The sequence below is a fragment of the Cebus imitator genome, unplaced genomic scaffold (genome assembly GCF_001604975.1).
Source record: "Cebus imitator isolate Cc_AM_T3 unplaced genomic scaffold, Cebus_imitator-1.0 Scaffold255, whole genome shotgun sequence".
Classification (NCBI taxonomy): domain Eukaryota; kingdom Metazoa; phylum Chordata; class Mammalia; order Primates; family Cebidae; genus Cebus; species Cebus imitator.
In genome coordinates, this window is record NW_016107570.1 from 617322 (window position 1) to 642080 (window position 24759).

Below are 24759 nucleotides of genomic sequence, written 5' to 3' on the forward strand. Positions count from 1 at the left end.
GAAACACAGAATTAAAAATAATACAAAAGTTAATACTATAATCTATCATCTTGTATTAGTTACCTCCTTATTACCTGTAAGTTAGATTATTGCTGTAAGTCCCCTCGCTAGCCTCCTTACTCTAGTCTTCTGGTATTCCAAGCTGAGTCTTCATTGCTGCCACTTCATTCTTTCTTAAGCAAAGCTATCATCATAGAACCCCTCTGCTCAAAATCTTTAATAGCTCACCTTAGTTTAGAAAATATTCTTTAGCTTAATTTTCATGACCCTAAAAATATAGTCCTCCTCCTTTCCAGTTTTATTTCCCATATCCATGACTGCTTCTCAAGTTCAATAAATTTTGACCACACTCAATTTTTTTCTATAAACATATTTTCCTACATCCACACCTTTGTGAGACTGTTTTCCCAGCCTGAAAAGCCCTTCATCCTCAACCCTGCATAACTGAATGTAAATACCAAGAATAAATGTCATTTTATCTACAAAGCCTTCTCTGATACTCCCAGTTGGAAGTAAATTCTCCCTTCTCAGAGCTGCCAAAATATTTCACTCCTGCTTTCTCCATGGTATTTAACAGATCACAAGGGACATATTTAGAGAACAGATGACTGGTCCTTGGGTCCCAACTATAGGATTTAACTTTGTGTGTGTGTGTGTTTGTGTGTGTGTGACAGAGTCTCACTCCGTCCCCCAGGCTGGAGTGCAGTGGCACGATCTCAGCTCATTGCAGCCTTCACTTCCCAGGTTCAACCAATTCTTGTGCCTCAGTCACCAGAGTAACTGGGATTACAGGTGCACACCACCACATCCTGCTAATTTTTATTTTTGGATTTTTAGCAGAGACAGGGTTTCACCATGTTGCCCAGGCTGGTCTCAAACCCCTAGACTCAAGTGAACTGCCCACCTCGGCCTCCCAGAGTGCCAGGATTATGGGTGTGGGCCACTGTACTCAGCCACATTTAACAAACTTTATGGTTTTCAGCAAGGCCTTTGCATCTGCTGGGTTTTCTTACCAGCTAATGTGATAGTCAAAGAAAATAGTATATGACTATCTACTTTGCAAACTGCAATGTAACGTGAGTTCATTATCTGCCAGCCACCCCTTTGTGGTACTGTCTTTCAGGTGAGTGCCTCATCTTCTTTCATGACCTAAAAATTTGTAAGACCATAGCTGAATAGCCCAGTTTGTGGTCAGTGTTTGGTCTAATGTCTCCTAGAGAACTATTAAAGTCTTTATGTATTATAATTTATTTTCCCTTTCAATTTTTGCCTGAGTGGTTAGACTGATTTTTTTTTGAAGACTGAGAATTTTTCTTTCTCAGTTTTGCATTCCTAGCTAAAAACTTTGAAATCAATTCCTATTCAATAAATGTTTGCAGCACAAGTGAATGTATGAGTGAATTAAATGAATGAATGAATGAATTTACTGGTATCTTAAAGTTGTGAACAGTTATTTATGTTAGTATTTATCATCTGTCTTTAGATTAAGCTCCATGTGGGCCGGTTCTTTATATGATCCATGTTTGTATCCTTATAGTTCCATGTGCATTATATGAAAAGCAAAAAGCTGAATAGAAAAAGGGAGCTGAGCTGGATGACATGGTAGGAGGTGCCTGTGCATACATCTTCCTGTACAGCAGTTTTTTACTAATGTGCATGCAATCTTAACATTTGTTTAATTCACAAATGAGGCAAATAATATTCACTATTGACATTAAAGTTTCCGTTCAAATTGAACAAAAGAATGTCTGTAAACATAGATACATCTTTTGATGGTGGAGTAACACAAACTTCAGTGGAGTAGTATCTTAGGTTATGCGGCAAGAATCTGACACAGTCACTTTTACCATCAAGAATCCCTTGAGTCATCCAATGTAAGGCAAAGTGTTCATACTAGACAGTACACCAAGGGAACTGAGACGGGAACAGAGTGGTAGATTCACATCTCCTACCTCAATCACACTTACTAGCGAACATAGATCCATTGCTTGTGGTGGCAAATGGAGCAACTGGAATTCCTCTATTGTAATGTTTATATCTCCCTTCCTCTATCTCTCCCATTTTACTTTGTGCGTATATTTGAATTTGCAGCAGTAAGTGCTTGGATGGTGCAACTGTACTCAATTGTTCTTTTACAGTATCAGTCAGGTTCTCCTTTGTCACAGGACATGTAAAAATCTCTCAATAGCTTAGAAAGATTAATGAGTCTGTGTAAACCTCATTATTCCTTGAGTAACTTAATCCCAGTGACCCTATTGTAACCTAAATCCTAGTCTGACTTGGAAAATCCAGTGTGGGAGGTAAAAGTGGCAATTTACCTTTAAAAACTGCCAGCGATGTGCAGGCTAACACTCATCTTTCTACTCTATTTTGAGGTGACTTTGAACATATACTAAAGTCAGAGACAACAGCAACCCCAGGGCTGGAATGTCCTGCTTCCACAGAACTCATCATACTGCATTCCCAGCATCAGCCTTAGAATTCAAGTGGGTTTTCCCCAGAGGGAAGACTGCTGATGAAATGAAACATTAGGCAGAAGCAAAATCTCTCACAGGTCAAAATGGCCAAGAACTCCCTTGTTAGCAGAGTATGAATCCTACCACAAGCAACAGAAAGAGAAAATTAGATTGTGGTACACTTGATGTCATAGCCACTAGATTATTAGCACTCACAAAAACAAAAAACAAAAAACAAGAAAAGAAAATGGGAACTCAAAGAGAACAGAGCTTCTGGTATTCACAGTGTTCTTGCTATGTACATGATGGATTGCCATGGTAACACCAGTATCATATGAATCATCTTACGTCGGATACCAGCATACACCGTTCAAAAATAACAGCACAAACAAGAGCATATATTTTTAGTCAGAGTAGCAGAGGGCAGGAGGGCAATTTAGGAAAACTGTTTACCTGTCACAAGGGTGAGTTAAATAATTTGTTATCGCACAACAGACTCTGAGACTTCCGTATGCGTATGTGTTGCATGGATTAAAAAATCAGTGAGTAAATGCCATACGCTTCAGTAATTCCCTACAGAGTATGATAAACTGAAGGTTATACATTTTTTGAGCTGGTTTATTGTGAATTCTCATACAATCATAAGCTTAGATTTCAAGAAATCTTAGAAGAATTTTGAACGTTTTCATCATGAAAATTAGGCATATTGATTGTTTTCTGATTCAGCCATTGCTTATGAAGAAACATCACAGCAGTATAATTTGTATTTTTATACTTGATGTCAATTATAAAACCTTGGAACAGAGTATGTTTTGGTGTAATTTACTAGTACTGCAGAAATGTAAATATTGCTACAACAATCAAAACCAACAAACAAACACAAAGACCTTTGGGGTGGATTATATCCAAACACACAATGTGAAGATCACTTCAGAGGCTCTTACACAGTAGTTCACATCAGTTGGCTGTATTAATAAAGACAGAGAGGAAGGGACTGATACAAGAAAATTATAGGTAAAAGAAGACTTGATGATGAGAGACAGTGTTAAGATAAAGGAATATGACTAAGGTGACTCCTATGTTTCTAGCTTGAATAACTCTGTAGTAATCAATCAGACCAAGAAATAAAAGAAATAGACCAGATTGTAAGAGTAAGATGATGAGCTCAATTTTGGACATGAGAACAACTAAAATAATTTTCAAGCATAGTATATTCAAGCTCTGAGCAATCCTCCTCTTTAAACTTAGTATAAACATAGATACATCTTTTGAAGGTAGAGTAATACAAACTTCAGTGGAGTAACAGGTTATGTGGCAATTTAAGTTACTAGGTAATTTATATAGCAGTGGAGATGGCATTAACTTAGTGTAAGTGTAAAGAGCAGGAGTGGTCAAAGCTTGAGATGTACATTAAGAAGTTGCTGAAAAATTTTTTTTTAAATAAAAAACTTATTGCTTGCTAATGGAATGAATTTAATATGTGTTTCTCCAAAAGGGTACATGTATTTACTTTCTGATTACTTTTGTACTCTCAGTTGAAAAACAATGAATTTTACAAGAATTTATTGAATGTCTATTACGTACCACGACACAGACAAAGCACCGGACACACAATGATTTAAAACATACGCTTGAACCTTGTTCCCATGGTCCTATGATTGAATGTGGGAGGAAGCCCTTAGGCCAACAAAATACATAAATATGTAATTACAATTGTGAGAACGGCTCGAAAGGAGACAAGAGCCCAATAAGAGTACAAAAATAGGTACCTTACATAGTCTAAGCCTTTGGAGAATGTTTCCCTGGGGATGATGAGCCCTGAGGATGAGTAACAACCTGCTCTTCCGAGAACCACATGAATGAAGCCCTGACTGTCTTTTCAAATTCAAAACACATCTCTCTTGTCTGAGGAGCTTATTATCTTTCCCTTGGACAACTGTAACATCCTTCTCTCAAATTTCTTCTCTTTGGGGAACCTTCTCTCTATCACCACTGGGAAAACGATTTTCCTTCCTAGAGCAACCTTCTTAGGGCAATGTGAAACACAACATTATGGACCAAGTCCAAAGTCCTGACTATTGTTTGAGAGGCTGCTAGTAGATTGACTGTTCACCTTCTTTTTTGCCTTTGAAAGGTGCCATTCTGAGCCTGGAATACTTTGTCAGCATTCACCATTTCACTGATCACAATTTACAGAGTAAAATAGAAGATGATAACAGAAGCTTCACATTTGTAGTTCATCTATGTAATAATTTTCTTCAACATAAGAGCAAAGTCGTGAAAAACTAAAAAGAAATTTCCAAAGAATTATTAAATAATTTAACGTCTCTTATTGAATATAGAAACGGGACTAACATATAAAGGTCACCATGATTGTGTAGTGTCTTGTACTTCACACTTACAGTAAACATTCCAAGTACTCTAACAATTCTCATTCTACTCCTTTTGGCAAGTGAGAGGATGCACAGATGGGTGATAGATAAATCCTGAGCTGATTCAGAACAAAGGTTAACATTTATGACAGTTTTTATTAAACTCTAGCAGTTGGGAATAGATTTGAAAACTGACCTTTTTCTTTTTTAAACCTCAGTTGGAAAATGTTACCTATTGTTTATTTCAATGTTTTAAAATTCTCAATGATAAATAAGACACAAAGAATATGTTCTTATACTGCATTGCCAATGAATAAATTAATAATCACTTATTTCTCCCTAAAATGAAATGAAGAATTATTGGGCTAATTCATATTTAAAAACACAGTAATCTCCCCTACCCATCTTCTCCAGTTTATTTTTGGTACTCTCCTCTCTGCCTTATTACACTTCAGACACCTTTACCCTTTTAGTTTAACACATCAGGCTTCATTCATGTGGTTCTCAGCAGAGCCTTTTGTTACTAATCCTCAGGCCTCATCATCCCCAGGGAAACATTCTCCAAACGCTCAGACTATGTTAGGTGCCTATTTTTACACTCTCATTGGGTCCTTGTCTCCTTCTGAGCAGTTCTCACAATTGTAATCACATATTTATGTATTTTGTAATTGTAATGAAATTGTCCCTGTCAGGATTTCACACTGTTTCCTTCTGTTGATACAGGGATTCATTCTTTTCCATTCCAACTAATGCAGCATTCCATTGCCAAATTCTTCTTTCTAAAACAACTCTTTTCATCATAACACTCTTAAGGAGGAAGAAAGATAGAAAATATATAAATTAAGATTCATTATGATAATGCAGTAACACACACGGAAGAAAAAGAACACAGCTAGTTAAGGAGGCACTTCCATTTGGAAATACAAAATTATGAAAGGTCTTACAGGCAAGATCTGTGGAATGAGAGGGGATTCATCACAAAGTGAGGAGAGAATGGAACTCTGGGCAAAAATCAGGTATAGCTAGTAGTTATTTTTACCTAAAATATAGAGTACACATGAGTGACAAAAGCAATTTACAAGGAGGAGAGACACAGGAAGGACATAGATTATGATGGCTTAGAATTTAGCCCTATTTTTTTTGGTAGCCACTGAAAAGCTAGTGGTATAAGCATGGAAGCATCATGATGGTATTTCAGAAAGTGAATCTGTGGATGACAGTCAGGAAGAGGATGTTGATAGAATAAAGAGACCAGTTATAAGGCTAGCAGTTTTAAGGCAAGATAAGATGAGGTTTGGACCCAAGATGGTAGCAGTGGAGATGGCATGAAAGGGTGATGTGAAGGGGGAAAAATGCACCTGCAACTGGATAGTGCTAGAGAGGTCAGGCTGAGGGAGAGGAAGCATTCAGGAGGACTTCCATGTCTGTGCCATAATAAAAAAGGACATGGGAGATGGGGAAGGTCTCCAGGTAATTTCTGTTTCAAATCTATTGAGTTTGGCAGCTGGATATACATCTCTACATAGAAAAGAGAATGTGGAACTGGAGATACACATTGAAGTTAGATCTGTTACTATTATTAATTTTTACCTAGATATAGAAAGAATTAGAACAAATTCCAAGGACAAAGTTTTGTTTAAAGTGAAAGGAAGGGCCTCTCATCAAAGAAAGCAGTTCCTTTGTTTTCAAAGTTTTTCCTTCATAAAATGTGTTCTTTGCTGTATTAGTCTGTTCTCACAGTGCTATGAAAAATATATAAAACTGGGTAATTTACATAGAAAGAGGTTTAATTGACTCACAGTTCCACATGGCTGGGAAGGCCTCAGGAAACTTATAATCATGGTGCAAGGCAAAGGGGAAGAAAGGCACCTTCTTCACAAGGCAGCAGGAAGAAGAAGGAATACCAGCTGGGGAAATGCCAGACGCTTATAAAACCATCAGATCTCATGAGTTGTCACTATCATGAGGGCAGCATGGGGAAACCGCCCCCATCATTCAATTACCTGCCCCTGGATTCCTCCCATGACAAATAGAGATTATGGGAATGACAATTCAAGATGAGATTTGGGTGGGAACACAGGCAAACCATATCATTTGCTATTAGGAGGAGCTAGTTATGATGAAAACACTCATGTAGTCACACATTCACAATCGAAGGATCCATGCATGTAGGCAAGAGTTCAGCACAGCTTCATATACCAGGCCAATAGGACAGTCACTTAATATATGTTGTCGTCTATGTAATTTTGCCTTATATTTTCACCACTACTTGAAAAGCAGATCTCAATGTTTATTACCTAGCCTGGTGCTACAAGAATGTATTTGATCATTTATTCAGCTTTCTTTAATGAAATCTTGGTAGTCTCCCTACTGAAAGAATAATAAGCCCTGAAAATGCAATAAAGCCATACTAATTCAGATAAATCATAAGACAAGAGTGTTTGAATTACTGAATGCTTTATATTATTTAAAAAGTATAGCAGTTGTCCCTTTTTTTGTTGTTTGTTTGTAGAAAGTGGTTTATTGAGAGAGAGAGAGAGAGAGAGAGAGAATGAGAAACAGGAGAAGGAGAAAGAAACAGCTAACTCTCACACTGAATAAGAGAATCCAGAAAGATGGAATCTAGGAGAGGAAAGCAGCTTCCACACTGAGTGGAAGGGAATAGAGAGAGATGGAGTTTAGGAGGGGAAGACAGGCTTCCATGAAGGGAGTGTTCGTGGAAGGGACTCCGGAGGGAAAATCCAAGAGAGAGAAAGATGGCTTCCATGAAGGGAGTGTTCGTGGAAGGGGGCAGTTGTCCATTTTTAACCAGGCAAGAAAGCATTATCTTGTGGTTACCACAAAAAAGATAAGAGAAAGTATTCTCATGAACACCTAAAAAAATATCAATTATCTAGATATAAATTAATGTCTTCAAAAAGCTCCAAAGTCCTCCCTAATTTATTTACATAATGTTTCCTCCACCTTAGCCTTACTGACATCTTGGGGCACATAATTCTTTGTTGTGAGAGGCTGTCTATTAAAGGAGATTTAACATCCTTATTCTTTACCTACTTGAAACCATCAGCTACTTCCCACTCATTACGATAAAAAATGTCCCTAGACATTGCCAAATGTTTCCTGCATGGGAGGTGGAGGGTAGAATTGCCCCAGTTGAGAATCACTCAGTACCTTAATAATAAATTTAATACTTCCACTCCTCTTGAAAAAAGCTATAATAAAGCAAACGTTGGTCTAGGCTTGTTTGAAAGATTATTGAGTTCAAAATAAAGTGGTTGAATTTGATAAAGATTTATTGTTTGCAATGTGTACTTGTTTTTCTTTGGTAGAGAAAACGAGACATTCATCTCTGCAAGGCCTCCCTCGTGCAGGTTCATGCCCATTATTGAGTCCACTTTTATGAACATGAAGCCACTAATTATTCAGGATTCACAGTCCAATTACTATCTCTCTCCACAGTCATCACTAACAAATCATTCCATGAGCACGATTTGTTATGGGCTTAATTCTGTCTCCCCCAAAGTTTGTATGCTGAAGCTTTAAACATCAGTTTCTTAGAATGAGACTATATTTGGATATAGGACCTCTAAAGAGGAGATTAAATTTAAATAAACCTTAAGCATGGGCCTTAATCCAATCTGACTGATGTCCTTATAAAAACAGGAAATTTGGACACACAAAGAAATCCAGGGATGTCTGTGTACAGAGAAAAGGCCAAGTGATAACACAGTGAGAAGGTGGCCATCTGCAAGCCAACCAGAGTCCTAGGGAGAAGCCAGACCTGTTGACACCTTGACCCTGGATTTCACAGCCTTTGGAATTGTGAGAAAATAAATTTCTGTTGTTTAAGGCACCAAATCTGAGAAAACAAATTTCTGTTGTTTAAACCACCAAATCTGTAGTATTTTCTTATGACAGTCCTAACAAATTAATACACAATTTGAATAAATTAATAGGTTGATGACTAGTCATAAATCTAAGGGCATGACCTTGTCATCATTCCATAAGGATGGAGCAGGCTGGTTTACCTTCACTCACACTCATTGTATTCCTTCCTATCTTCTGCATCTTTGTACCCTGCTTTTTTCTGATCCCAGGGATAATAGGGAGAACACCCTACCAAATGATTTAAAAAAACAGAGGCCATAAACCAACCCAAATGCCCATCAATGATAGACTGGGCAAAGAAAACATGGTACATATACACCATGGAATACTATGCAGCCATAAAAAAAAGATGAGTTCAGGTCCTTTGTAGGGACTTAAATGAATCTGGAAGCCATCATTCTAAGCAAACTGACGCAAGAACAGAAAACCAAACACCACGTGTTCTCACTCATAGGTGGGTATTGAACAATGAGAACACGTGGACTCAGGGAGGGGAACATCACACACTGGGGGCAGTTGGGGGAGGTAGGGGAGGGACAGTGGGGGGTGGGGAGGGATAACATGGGGAGAAATGCTGGATATAGTATACACCTAAAGTAAAAGAAAAAAGAAAAGAAAAGAAAACAGCGGCCAGAGAGTATACCAGAACAGCAGCATCACCAGCAAGAGAGAGCACAGAGCAGGGGGCAGGGGAAGGACCCTCACCAGCCCCCAGGTAGTGGTGTCAAGCCACCAAAATGCAGGGAAAAAGGTGGCTGGGGAGGTGCAGCTCTACACCTGACGGTGAAAAGTAGTGCTCAACCCAGCACTTGCTTTCCATCGCATTGGGGTGCCAGTGGCTACTGTCTCACCACATTCACTGCTACTAGTTTTTGTTTTCCATTTCAATAAAAAAAAGTTGTGACTTTTCCTTTATAGCAAAACAAACAGAAATGGGGCTTGCATGTCACAGTTTTTATAACTGATTTTATAAAATTTTGTGCTTCTATCAAGTTTCTTATATTTTCTTACAGTTGCAACATTGTTTCCCTCTTAGGAAATTCCCCTCTGCCACTTCCCACAGTGACTTTTTCTCCTCCTTTCTACAACTTGAAGTCACACACACACACACACACACACACACACACACACCCCACACCCCACACACATACTACATATATACACATATATACTCTTATGAATATAGAAGTGAATTTCGGGTTCTCTTTTGCTGACGTGGTAATACCAAAATGCAAGATCCCCAATCACTTAAGCCAGTAATCTAAAGTCAGTGCTACATGCAGTTTCCATAGGGAAACAAGGAAGTGGGATTTAATTGATCCAAAAGAATAACAGAAGCAAAAGTCTTGCCAAAGACTCCATACTGTGGCATACAGGGAAGAGATTTTATAAACACACACACACACACACACACTAGGGGGGTGTGTGTGTGTGTATAAAATAGTTGTGTGTGTGTATATATATATATATATATATATATATATATATATGATACACACATACCGACACACATGCCTATGCCAAAATATGTAATATGTATTTTCTAATAATTTATTTATTAAACAAATATTTATTATTTAACCTGTGCTGGGCTCTATGCTGGACACTGGGGAAGTAAGAACAACCAAGACGTGATCCACACACTCAAAAACGTTACAGCCCATTGGGTAAGGATGGATTAGAAGAGCCAGATTAAATCAGGTTTTTAAATTGGATTTTTAAATCTCTATATGAAGGGCCAGGCATGATGGCTTGTGCCTATAATACCAGCACTTTGGGAGGCCAAGGCAGGAGAGTCATTTGAGGTCAAGTGTTTGAGAAGAGCCTGGGCAACATAGCAAAAAAAGACCTCAACAAAAAAAAAAAAAAAAAAATTAGCCTGGCACAGTGACCTGTGCCTGTAGTCCCAAATACTTGGTAAGCTGAAGTAGACCGCCTGAGCCCAGGAGTTCTAGGCTGCCCTGATCTATGATTGCTACTGCACTCCAGTCTGTGCAACAGAGAGAGATCATGTCTCAAAAAATAAAGAGAAGAAATCACTACATTAAAATTGAGACATAAAGCCTTCATAAAATTGAAAGGAAATTAAATTTCTTACAAGAGAAAATTTGAACAGCAGAATTTATGAAGGCTACCAAAAATTAAAAGGAAAAAATTTTTAAATCGCAAATATAGAACATAATTATAATCATAGATGGTAGGGTTGTCATTTTCTTTAACATTAAGCTTACTTAAGATTTAGTAGTATTAACTGCTTTCTTAATGTGTTCATTGCTACTCTTGAAATAAAAATTGAGACCAATTAAATGACCATGTGGTCATGTGTCTAATGTAGCTGATTTTCAATGTGCAAATAATTTCCCTGTGTTCCAAGAAAAAAATGCTGTTCTTTCAATAAGTCATTATATTATAAGGATATACTTAGCTTTAAATTGAGCTATATTTTGCATTTATGCATTTGAATTCCTACTTCATTTTCCCTATGGATTTCAGTGAAAAGCCAAATTTCTTTTTGCCACCGCAATCTCTGCTTCTTTGGGTAGGCTGAAATAGCAACTCATAGCTCCTCTTCTTTAGAGGTCTTTCTCTCCCTCCCCTCCATCCTTCCTTCCTTAGATTTTTTTTTAGTAATTAGAAAACAATTTTCTTTCTGCCAAAACCCACAACTGAGATGATATGAAAATAAACATAAACATGCTACTTTAGATAAATCTTAGTCCCAGCAAGCATTCTGAAAACAGAACCATTTAAATTTTAGGTAGATTTTAGTGAATCTAGGATTATAACCCATCATTCCAAGTGTATTGTTTTCTCAACAGATTCAAAAGAAGTTGAGGTTTTAAAAGTCACAACTTAAAAAAATGAGTAACAGAATAAAAAGACATTCCCTAAGATTTGGATGTTCTTCCATTCATTCATCCATCCCCTCTAACTATTATTTTCATTACATGTTTATTGTCATATTTATCCTTTTGTAGAATAAAAGTTCCAGATGTAATGATTTAAGTCAACTTTTTACATAAAACTTATTTAATTGATTTACTAGCTATGGATAAGCAATGTATTCTACTGAAAGAAAAGTTGGATCTGGTATTTTTACAAATCCCAAGATCTATGCAATTAAATACTAGTTATTGTAAAATGTCTTTCAAATACATTTGCTTGTAAAATATACTGTAATGCCAAATTTTATACATGTGCTTGTAAAATATACTGTAATATCCAATTTTAAACCTAATTAGGAATATGTCTGAAATTTCCTGGATCTATGCATATGCACAACACATATAAAAATATAATCTGACTGACTTGTACAAAAAGTTGATTACATTTAAGCAGAAAAATTAAGGTAATACCAACAGGGATATCAGATATGCACACGGATTTTGCAACTTGTATGGGTTTGTAGTATCACTCCACCAACTAAAGAAGGGAACGAGGTAACCGACAGCCACTGAGCAATGTTCGGTGTCTTAGGACACGTTTTTCTCAATGTATTTTAAAATACTTGCTTGGTGCTGCTAGCCTGCCATAAAGTCAAATAGTGACAGAGCTGGACAGACAAGCCTTAATACTCTGGAGAAAAGAATAAAATATTGTCCCTCACAAAAATCAGAACGCTTTCTGAAGGTTTAAAAACTTTTTAATCATTTAAATATCCTTTCATGTTTATAATAAGGTGAAATCTGGCAAAATGCATGCTTTGTATGTGAGTTTGTATAATTAGAAAAAGAAAAATAGAAGTGTAAGATGGTAATGACAGTTTCCAAGCAAAATACATTGCTTTTAGAATTTTGGATTTTCATTATGAGGATTCATAAAATTAGAGAGAAATGGAATTTTCAGAGAGAATGGAACATCTTTATGAAGTTCATTGTTAATTGCTGAATTAAATGACTTTGTATAAAACCAAAATTGAGTGGTGACTTTTGACATATTAGTCAACTATATCATCGCTATTCTGACACTACATAAAAAGGGTGGGGTGGGGGTACAACACAGATCTAAAACGACAACGACTTTACAGGGAAAATATATAACACTGTTCTGCCCTCCCTAGTGACTACAAGAAAACAAATGTTTTTGTTGAATCATAACATATTTATTGCATTAATGTGTTATAATGCATTAAGAAATGTCACATATAGATTATGAGTTACTAGGCATCTGGTATAAATAGCCATATAGCCATCAATAAATATATCCATTATTTGGCTAAATACTCTTTCAAATTCTCATCATGGGTGATTGTGACAGCAATGCAAACACTGACAATCTCTCAAATTCTTAAAATCTACAGACCTTGAAACAAGATCAGCCTTTGCTAAATAGCTAAACTAAGAATATTTCCAGCCTTTCTCCCTAGTTAATTTTTTTTTCAAACTACCGGTGTGTTGATTTAAAACCTAACCTCTCACCCTGACCCTCCCAGCTCAGCAGACGTCCAAAGCAGTTACTAAAGGGCAGCAAAACACACTTTCACTGACAAACAACTAGAGGAAAGGAAAGCAGTTACCGTCTCCTCTGTGGCTTAATATCAATTGGCATGTTGATTGCATAAGGTGATCCATGAACATAACCGCTTCGGAATCTAGCCACCTTCCCCAGAGTTAGGTACTCACAGCTGCTTGGCAAACTCATTATATCCAAAAGGCAAGAAGTAAAAACAAATCTGAGTAGTCAGACCAGCATTCCTGGGAAGGCTGGAAAGAACATGTCAGATAATGAATTTCCGACTTATGCTGCTCACTGGTTGCCCGGTGCTTCTTTTCTTCAAAAGTAAATGCGTGCTCTCAGAGGCTAAGTGCACTACCTTGTTTTCTGTTCATGGATACAGGAAGCTTGTTGCTTATTTCTAACCAGGCTCATGCTCTGATCAATTATTGGCTGAGCAGACGAAGTAGAAATTCTGTAGCTCCACAAAAGCCTGTTTCCACTCAGACCAAATCTCTGAGTAGGCAGCAAGGTTTAATCCATTTTTGTCTAACGTCTAAAGGAACATCAACCTAATGTAACAGTGGTTTGGTAATTAGAGTTATTTACCCGTACACCAAGCATGCATATCTGATAGTATGGCAATAACTATTTGCTATATTTTCAAAGAGGGAATGTTGTTTACTAGACTGATTACAGAGACTTAGAAAATGAGATGGGCACATGGAAATGTTATGGGTGGTTTCCAATTCTCTGGACAAAAAAAAAATTGTGGGTTCTTGTTCATAAATTACTACTCAAAACAGAACTAAATTTAGCCTCTCAGGAACATAAAAATGGTAAGCAAATATCTTTATTCACTAAAACGTTGACGGCTATACATTTTTTTTCCTCATTTAAAACACTCTTTCAGAAATCCAACTTCTACCTGCTCTTTGAATTAAAAAGTGGATAGTGAATTTACTAATCCTTTGTAAGCTGTTTTTTTCGTAACAGTGAAAAATAAGTTGGAAAAATTAGAAAGGATACTAAATAATTCTACTGAAGGCAGCAGGGTCTTAGAGAAATGCTGTATCTTTAATTAGCCCACAGGTTTTTCTAGCTCTTATGCCATTTTCTAGAGTTATAGCAACAAAACCACAAGTGTTCAGGGTAATGTGAATAGCAGGTGTTCATAGTATTGTGGGAGATAATTTTTATTTTGAAAAATGATTTCTTATCCAGGATTTGAATAGACACTCCAGTTTATTTAAGAGTCCTGGGACCTGGGCAAGAAAAGTGTGTTGTAAAAAGGCTACATTTTATTTTTCAGTAGCCAAATTCAGACACTGTTTGGGTTTAAACAGCAGACACTGTTCAAATTCAGAAATTTTAAGCTTGAACGAATAGATAATTTTTCTTTTTTTTAACTTTTATTTTAGGTTTGGGGGTACGTGTGAAGGTTTGTTATATAGGAAAACTTGTGTCATGGGGTTTGTTGTACAGATTATTTCATCACCCAGGTATTAAACACAGTACCCAATAGTTATCTTTTCTGCTTCTCTCCCTCCTCCCATACTTCATCCTCAAGTAGATCCCAGAGTCTGTGTCCTTCTTTGCGTTCATGAGTTCTCATCATTGAACTCCCACTTGTGAGAACATGTGGTATTTGGTTTTCTGTTCTTGTGTAATTTTGCTAAGGATAATAGCCTCCAGTTCCATTCATGTTCATGCAAAAGACATGCTCTTGTTCTTTTTTATGGCTGCATAGTATTCCATGGTGTACCATTTCTATTCAATATTTTCTTTCTTATATTTTATGTTTTAATTACAAAATTTACATGCTGTTTTTTAACATGTCAAATGACACAGAAGTGTGCAGATAAAAAAGACTGTTGTCTTTTCCCTTCCTTGGTAGGATTAATGGGAGGGAAAAGACAGCAAACTTTTTATTTATTCATTACAAATATATGACACACAAATATATGAACCATATATAGGGGTTCTCCTTCCTTTTTACAATAGAGTGGGCTCATACTACATATTATCCTTTGTCAATATTTTTATTCTTTAAATCAATCATGAAATAAATTATTGTGAATGCATAGAGATCTCTTGAGTTCTTTTCAATAGTTACACTAGATTTCATAGCATAAATGTACCATTATTTATTCAACAAGTCCTTTATTGATGGACATATAATTTTGGACTCATATAAACAATAAATACAGTTGTTAATATATTCTTACTGATTGGTGCTTGTATTTCTGAAAATGGATTGGTAGCTTACAATTCGTGAACATTTTTCCCTTTAATAGCTTTAATAGGCTACGGAAGTTCATATTCCCACCTTCACTTAAGAAGATGCCAGCTCCCCCACACTCTTGCCAACACTATCTATTGTTTTTTAAGCTTATTTCTTTAGAGTAGGAAAATAAGTTAGCCAGCTCTCTGAAATATCCAGTGATTGCATACGGTTCCTTGCTAAAATAAAACTACTATTAAGGTGCTGGCAAAAGTAAGGACAGCCTATCTGAACTGTAATATATATTGGGACATAAAGAAATGGCTTAGAAAGGCTTTGCACAGGTGTACCAAGGCAGAAGTCTGGAGTCTCATCAGAATGAGAGAACTCTCAAAGCAAAGTTAGTAAATAGTAAATTATTTTTTATTAATTTGCATAATTATGAAGAGAATAAATATAAAAATGCTATTCTTTTACTCTTCAGCATATTTTTCTTAATGATAATAATATTTCATAATTCAGGAAAAAATCACTAAATTTACAATGTGGAAGTAATGCCTAATGACTGCCAGCTAATTGTGACGTATGACTGTGTATAATTTGTAGATTTTGTGTTTAAGAGGTTCTTTGGACGTATTCTTCCATTGAGAGTCTGAAGAACAAAAGTGAAATGAAGCATTTTTACATAGCAGCTAATTTAGGAGATTGCCCAGTAGAAGAGGATAAGATTTGCTTCATATAGGAATTCCCTATGAGGGGTAACAATCAGAAATTGAAGAATAAGATATAACCTCTATGGAGGAGACCTATGTGTCCTATGATGGGTAAAATCCCATAGTTTTCTTAGCAGGGCATTTTTGCTTGTACCCAGGTAATTATTTACCAAGAGGCTGGCAGGGGCTCCTGGGTATTAGCTGTACTTAAATTTAGATGAGAGGGGATTACTGCTAAATTCCAGCCTGCCAAGAATTCAGAATCTGTGATAACTCTGGCCAACTAGCAGGAGGTGGCCTTTAAGGGAAGAAAATGGAATCCTTCTATCATCAACAATTTCCTTTCTCTGGGGCTGGAAAGAGGTAGTTGGAGACTTCACCTTTAAAAAATAAGAACACACTGGAGACTTTAATTTAATCTAAAGATTAGAACTACCATTCTTAATAGGCCTACCTCCAAACAAGGCTCAAATCTCACTAAGGAATGGCCAGGATTATCCATCTATGTTTTGTTTGTTTTTGCATATTGGGATTTCTGTGGAAGACAGGTGTAGAGTCTAGCACAAATCTCACTTACCATCCCTATGATTCTAAGCTCTTGAACATTAGAACAAAGGGAGAACTCACACAAAGGTATCTGAAACATCAGTTTTCATCACTATGCTAGACATTGCAATGCTAATAATCCCCTGCACAGCAATTAAAAGTAGTTAGCAAGTAGCAATTTCAAACCATAGGAATTTTCTTCTAATAGCTGGAATAATATGTATTAATTAAGGTTCTTTTAGCCTTTAACTGTACCCTGGCCTACATTTAGCAATTTTAAATTCTGGAGGAATTTCTTCAGGACATGAGGGTATCATCTGTTCATGACCACATCAGAGCATACAAATTGACTGAATCATTTCCCCTGGCCTATGACTTGGAAGACTCTCTTCTTCCCTCCCCAGACCTTGTGTTCTCTGCTCATACCTGGACTGGAGACTCATGCAAATTGGGGTTTTGCATCTGCTTTCAATTCTTGGATTTGTTCTTGATTTTGTTCTCTATACCTACTGGTCAATGCATACAAAGAATTGGCTTCAAATATTCCTTAAGCTGAAAATCTACCACATCTTTATTCAGAGTTCACATTTTTCTGCTGTATCATCAACTGCCCCTGAGAAAATTCCACTTGGAAGTTCCATAGCTACCTCATTTGGGCATTTAGAATGTAATTCAAATTGACTCTGTCCCTCTCCTCTTCCACTACCCCTCCCCACCACATTTCTTCCTATATTCCCTGATACTACCACCATTCAGCCACAACCAGACAATAACTGCTAATCAGGTCATAAACCCTAGAGACATGAATACTATTCATAGTAACAATAATATTAATACTCAATAGATAATAGCTAGCACTGATCAGATGCATTCAGTGAGCTAGGCACTGTGGTTGACAGGCTGACTGATTAATTCTCACAAAATATGGGTTGGGTACTATTATTACACTCATTTTTCAGATGAGAAAAACAAGGCACTGAGGGACAAGATATATATCCAAGGTCACACAGAGCATTACGTGGGAAGTCAGAGTTAGGAACTAATTCATCTGACTCCAGAGACCAGACTGTAGGTTTTACCTCTCTACACATTCTTTAATATCTCTCTTATTTTTCTGTGTTTTACCTAGAGTTAATATTTCCAATTTTTCGTCCTTAAATCTATCCTTCACTTTCCTACCAGGATTATCTTAAAATGGAAATCTTAACAAGCTCACGCAAGAATGTGAACATATGACTCCCTTGCTTGAAATCACCCAATAGGTCCACATTATTTAGTAATAAAGTTCAAAATTAAAATTCCAATACCCAGCATAGAGATGCTCTGTGGTCTTGCTCTTCCTTTCTCTCCTGCATCAGCCACAAATAACACCTGCTAGTGTCCTTCCCGTGCACAACCTGTTCTTCAGCCCCACTGGTGCTTCCCAGATGACAGGCACTCTGACCAAAATCTTTTTCTCTCCTTTCTCTGGCTGGCTAACTCCTTTTAAGTATAATCTCCTCCAGAAACACATTATTCATTTCTCATCCTCAGTTTTATTTAGATGCCTTTCACCTATTTTCCAAACTCATAGGACTTCAGCACACTGTTTCATAGCTATTTATGCATTTACAACTCTTCCCTATGACGCTACAGTTTCTTGAAAGGATGAATTCTGCCTTCTTTGACTTTGTAATCCCAGCACCTAAAACAGCATTTGCTTATTGAATAAGGTAGCTGAAGTCATAAGAACCTGATGTTCCAAAGACCCGTTCAAGTCTCTCCTGAATTCCCTTCTCAGTCACTCTCCCTAGAATAATAATTATAAATATTTGATGACTGAAATACATTGGAAGTAGTGGAAAAACATACATTCCTCATATGCAATCAAACAAATACTTTGCAAAGAGTACCCAAAGGAACACGAGAGCAACATCTTTTCTCGGGAAGCATGCGATGAATATAGGATTTAATTGCAGGTGATGGAGATGTGCCTGCCTGGGCTTCCAGTTTCAGTTCAGTAAAGAAAAGTTATCCAAATACTTGAATAAGCTCAGTATAATGCCATTATTTACTCATGCTCTTTGTTTTGAGAGTGTACTGGCAAATTCAAAATTAATTAATTAATTAATCTATTAAGGATCAGCTACTTATGTTCATACATTAGCTTTTTCTGATAAACTACTCTTAAACACTATATATTACACTTCATGCAGGCTTATGCACAATGTTTACAGTCAGAAGGAAATAACGTAAGTGCAAACAGTGTTTTACAAAATAAAAAGATGTAAATATCTTTAATGCCAAACTACTTGAATAAAATATGGAATAGCCAATCAGTGTGAATATCATGAATCCATTAAAATAATGATATTGAAAACTGTCCCTTGGTATTTACCTAAATGAGTTGAAAACTTACATTCAAACAAAAACCTTCATCAGTTGAAACAGACACACTATTCTGGTAAAAGATAATAACATTCTGATGGATAACAAGTTTCTCAGAAATTTTATTAGCATGACCCAGTCTCTCAGATTGTAAAAACTGTTGAGACTGAATTGTATGTCTTTTAGAAGTTAAAGAACGTAAAAACCCATAAATCAGCTAGTAAGCAGGCCCACTTAATTTTATAACAAGGATAACTTTTGATCAAATCAATCAACAGTTTTGTTTTTGTAAGCAAGTAAGTTTGAGATCAAGGAACCATAAGGTCTCACCTTCTTTAAAATGCTTTGTTCTCCAGCTAATGGAGCCTCGTTGAGAGCTATTTCTCTCAAAATATTATTTTACTATTAACTGTCATTGCCTCCAAAACCCAACAGAAATCTGTTGGTTACATAAAGGTAAGTTTATTAAATCTACTGAAGTAAAGGATAAAACCACGTAGACAGATACCTGAAAAGAGGAAATCAGTGAATCAGGTATCTAAGTAAGTTTTGTTTGTTCTGTTTTGTTAAATACAAGGACAGGAAAGCAGGCCGGGTCCAAGTGCCATTTAAAAGGTACAGAAAATTATGTTGATTTCGGTTCTCCCATCCAACAAAAGCCCTTAGCTACTAGTAATCTTATCTCAATAAACCTATTATATATTCAAAGTTTAGGCTGAGCTAAAGCAGCAACGAAACCAACTGAATAAAACGATGCTCATTCATTGAAATTTCAGGTAGGCCCACACAATTCATATTTCCACGCTCTTTATAAGCTGTTTGAATGTTAAATGGAGTGGCATTTTGCTTTAGAATGTATAGAAATGGAAACAAATGAGTTTAATATACACAACAGGCTTTGACAATATGACTTCTTCGACAGATGTCCTATACTACTTCCCACACTTTCATCCTTAAAAAGCACAGTCTACTTGTCAAGATATAAACTGTTGCCAACGTTCAGCTGCAAAATAATTTTCAACAGTAGGAACCAGTGGAAAGAATTAAAACACTTTAAACTTATTTCCAAATAACCAAATGTATAATAACAAAGTTGTAAGATGAAAAATAATTATGCTACAAGTTCTTACTCTGTCAACTAGCTGGTTCAGTAAAGAGGAGGGGTCTTTGGCAAACAAGGTTCTATATTTGGTTGCTAGATGATTTTTAAAAATCTGTCAATTCATTCTTCTACCCCAACCAACCAGCCAGCATTAGTTGAGCAACTACTATGACATACCATAAGTGGATGTCATAACTCCTATCTAGGAAAAAAAGCATACAATCCATTTGATGTCCAGTTCATGCATCAAGACAGGACCGATTTCAATGGACAATATTATGAGATAGAAATAAAAGTGGTATAGCATCAGTCTACTAGTTCATTATTATGATGCTATGAAGAAATACCTGAGACTGGGTAATTTATAAAGAAAACAGGTTTAATTGACTCACAGCTTTGCATAACTGGGGGAAGCCTCAGGAAACTTACAATCATGGCAGAAGGCACCTTTTCACAGGGTGGCAGGAGAGAGAGAATGAGTGCCAGCAGGGGAAATGCTAGAAGCTTATAAAACCAGCAGGTCTCGTGAGAAACTCAATCACTATCACGAGAGCAGCATGGGGAAAGCCACTTCCATGATTCAATTACCTCCCAAAGGGTCCCTCACACGACACATGGGGATTATGGGAACTATAATTCAAGATGAGATTTGGATGGGGACACAGAAAAATCATATCTGTGATTCTTTTTTTAAATATATATTTTATTGTGTTTTAGGTTTTGGGGTATATGTGAAGAACATGCAAGATTGTTGCATAGGTACACACATGGCAGTGTGGTTTGCTGCCTTCATCCCCATCACCTATATCTCGCATTTCTCCCCATGTTATCTCTCCCCAACTCCCCACCCCCATTGTCCCTCCCCTAGTTCCCCTGCACAGACCCCAGTGTGTGATGCTCCCCTCCCTGTGTCCATGTGTTCTCATTGTTCAATACCCGCCTATGAGTGAGAATATGTGGTGTTTGATTTTCTGTTCTTGTGTTAGTTTGCTGAGAATGATGGTTTCCAGGTTCATCCATGTCCCTACAAAAGTCACGAACTCATTTTTTTTTATGGCTGCATAGTATTCCATGGTGTATACGTGCCACATTTTCCCTGTCCAGTCTATCATCGATGGGCATTTGGGTTGGTTCCAAGTCTTTGCTATTGTAAACAGTGCTGCAATGAACATTTGTGTGCATGTGTCCTTATAGTAGAACGATTTATAATCCTTTGGATATATACCCAGTAATGGGATTGCTGGGTCAAATGGAATCTCTATACGTCCTTGTTAGGAATCGTCACACTGTCTTCTACAATGGTTGAACTAATTTATTTGTAAATGTGTTCCTATTTCTCTACATCCTCTCCAGCATCTGTTGTCTCCCAATTTTTTAATGATTGCCATTCTAACTGGCATGAGATGGTATCTCAATGTAGTTTTGATTTGCATTTCTCTAATGACCAGTGACAATGAGCATTTTTTCATATGTTTGTTGGCCTCATATATATCTTCTTTTGTAAAGTGTCTGTTCATATCTTTCACCCACTTTTGAATGGGCTTGATTTTTCTTGTAAATCTGTTGTAGTTCTTTGTAGATTCTGGACATTAGCCCTTTGTCAGGTGGGTAGATTGCAAAATTTTTTTCCCATTCTGTTGGTTGCCAGTTCACTCTAACAATTGTTTCTTTTGCTGTGCAGAAGCTCTGGAGTTTGATTAGGTCCCATTTGTCGATTTTGGCTTTTGTTGCCATTTGCTTTTGGTGTTTTAGTCATGAAGTCCTTGCCTAATCCTATGTCCTGAATGGTATTGCCTAGGTTTTCTTCTAGGGTTTTTACGGTGTTAGGTCTTATGTTTAAGTCTTTAATCCATCTGGAGTTAATTTTAGTGTAAGGTGTCAGGAAGGGGTCCAGTTTCTACTTTCTGCACAGGGCTAGCCAGTTTTCCCAACACCATTCATTAAACAGGGAATCCTTTCCCCATTGCTTGTTTTTATGAGGTTTGTCAAAGATCAGATTCTTTTTGAAACCTTGTGGCTGGCTAGTGTCACATCAAGCTTAATTCAGTTTATACCATCATGCACTGCTTTTTATTGTATTTTTAATGTTCCTTCTCCTAGACTGAACTCTAAACCACAAGATAGGAAGGTATGCAGTGTATTTGTTTTTAATTTTACCACAGTGTCTTTTACACTGTTCTGTACATATTGCTACAGTGCCTGGTATGTATCTCTGAACATAGTAGATGCTCAGTAAATATTTGTTACTAGAAAGACTTGCAACCATATTTTATGTTTGTTGACTTTTTAAACTAGGAAACTTTACTCTTCAGTTTGCCTAAATAGTATACAGCTATTGTCCTGGAATGATAAACAGTGCCTCCTTTTACTCTTGCAATATTATTGTTTGGATTATAAAATATCTGGTTATCTTCTGGCTCTGGAACTGCACACTTACAAGGTTGCCTCAGCCACTTGGCTGAATGCATCTCAGAGGCAAAGGCTGAGGGTTACTCATTATTGCTTCTCCAAATCTATTTCTGTACTCTACCTCTTCCAAGATCTACATCAATGGCCCAAGGAAAAACAGACAATAAACCCATAATAAACTAAATCAGATTGAATAAATCTAGAAAAGAAACAAAAGTGTCCAAATGGAGATAAATTAGGAAGACAAATATCAACCTGAATGCTCTTCTAAATGTAAAGGATACAAAAGTTGTCTCCTTGCATTTAAATCCATACAGCAGTGAAATATCATTGTCAATGTCAAATATCTCCAGATCCCTGAGTTTATTCAGCACAATTACAAAGTTATTTGTATGGAGGGAGAGATCAAGAATGAATATGTTGAGGCCAGTTGCAGTGGCTCACACCTGTAATCCCAGCTCTTTGGGAGGCTGTGGGCAGATCACTTGAGGTCAGGAGTTCCAGACCAGCCTGGCCAACATAGTGAAACTCTGTCTCCACCAAAAATACAAAAATTAGCTGGGTGTGGTGGTACACACCTGTAATCCCAGCTACTTGGAAGGCTGAGGCAGAAGAATCCCTTGAACCCGGGAGGCAGAGGTTGCCGTGAGTTGAGATCATGCCACTATACTCCAGATGGTAACAAAATGAGACTGCCTCAAAACAAAAAAAAAAAAAATTGGGCGTTGGTTTTAGAGCCAAGTGCCTTTGGGTTACCACCCTGCACTGCCATGAACAGCTTAGGTAACCCTGGTGAAGAAATGACACCTTTGTGATATCAGTTTCCATGACACTTAGGCCTTATTCACTCATTCAACAAATATTTATTAAGTTACTAATCTAGGTGCAAGGAACCCAGTAGCAAATAAAACAGGCAAATATTCCTGCCTTTATGGAACTGACATTCTAGTAGAGATAGGTAGTTGGACATAAGTAAGTAAAATATATAAGAAATATGATAACTGATACAGAGAAAAATACATCAGGGAAGGAGCCCAAGGAGTTCAGGGATGCGGTCAGAAGAGGGACTGCCTTGCTGCCATGAAGCCCTTGGGGTTGGGGTCTAGGGAACATGGGACAACCGAGAGACTGATCTTCCTGTGATGAATGACTCAAAAAGGGATAAAAGGGCAGAAAAGACTACAGAGGTAAGCAGGCAGATGCAGGCATGGGCGGTGCTTGGTACAATACTTGTTAAATAAATTAGGAAGTGAGTGAATGAATGAATGCCTTCAATAGATATTAGCTGCCATCCTAAGAGATAGCAAATCTGTCACCTGAGAAAATAATCCAATGATGCTAACGTGACCTAGGGCTTAACCATTATTAAGATTTTATAAGTTTCTAAACTGAAACATCCCTCTTAATTAATGAAAGAGATTTATTATTTTTCTGTCATGATGCATTCCTTTCATGATAGACTATTGCTATGTTAGTCACTAGATAATTTAATATATGCAACTGTGATTTAGCAGTCACTTAAAGTTGTCCTGCTAAATTTGATGAATTAATCCCAAATCCAGGTAATAAAGGACATAAAGACAATTATGGAAAACATAAAGTGGTGACGAATTAAGAGTAAATTAATTACAAGTAGCATAAGACCTTACTAACTACCTTAATTATTCAGCAACACAAACTGGTGCTAACATTTTTAACAACTTTACTTATTCCCCTCAGAAAAATAATCAGTTACAAATGCATAGAATAGTCACTACTGATAACAATCATGGCTAGTACCTATTGAACATCTACTTGGTTCCATCAAGCACTATTCTAAGAATTTTTCATGCAACAGATCTTCATAGTTAAAAGGTTCATTAGAAGCCATGGGAAATGCAGTTGTCCCCTAATGCTTGAACAGCCTTGAGGGAAAAGCAAGTATCTGGCATGAGGAGCCCTGCCTCATGGTGCAGTATGCTTATCTTTGAGCAGATCTAATATTGAAAAGTTCTTTTTACCAAACTAAATTTCACCTTTCTAAAAGTGCTACTCCTTAACATTAGTCATGCAAAAGCAAGGCTGAGTCTTATTTATTTATTTATTTTGAGGCAGGGTCTCACTCTGTCACCCAGGCAGAAGTGCAGTGGTGCCATCTTGGCTCACTGCAGCCTCTACAGCCTGGGCTCCAGCAATCCTTCCACCTCAGCCTCCTGAGTAGCTGGAATTACAGGCACGGACCACTGCCCCAACCAATTTTTAAATTTTT

At 37.0% G+C, this 24759-nt stretch overlaps 1 protein-coding gene across 6 annotated transcripts in view; it reads right to left on the reverse strand.

Annotated features, from left to right (window-relative positions):
- Positions 1-24759, reverse strand: part of PDE4D (phosphodiesterase 4D) — a 1550946-nt gene that overhangs the window by 446438 nt on the left and 1079749 nt on the right. The window contains exon 1 of one of the 6 annotated variants that reach the window (XM_017499195.2): positions 13233-13372. The exons of the other annotated variants lie outside the window; for them this stretch is intronic. Within the exon in view, the coding sequence (XP_017354684.1) occupies positions 13233-13357 (125 nt within the window). The 5' untranslated portion in view covers positions 13358-13372. Of the gene's footprint in view, positions 1-13232; positions 13373-24759 lie in introns of those variants that run through there. 6 annotated transcript variants of the gene reach the window in all.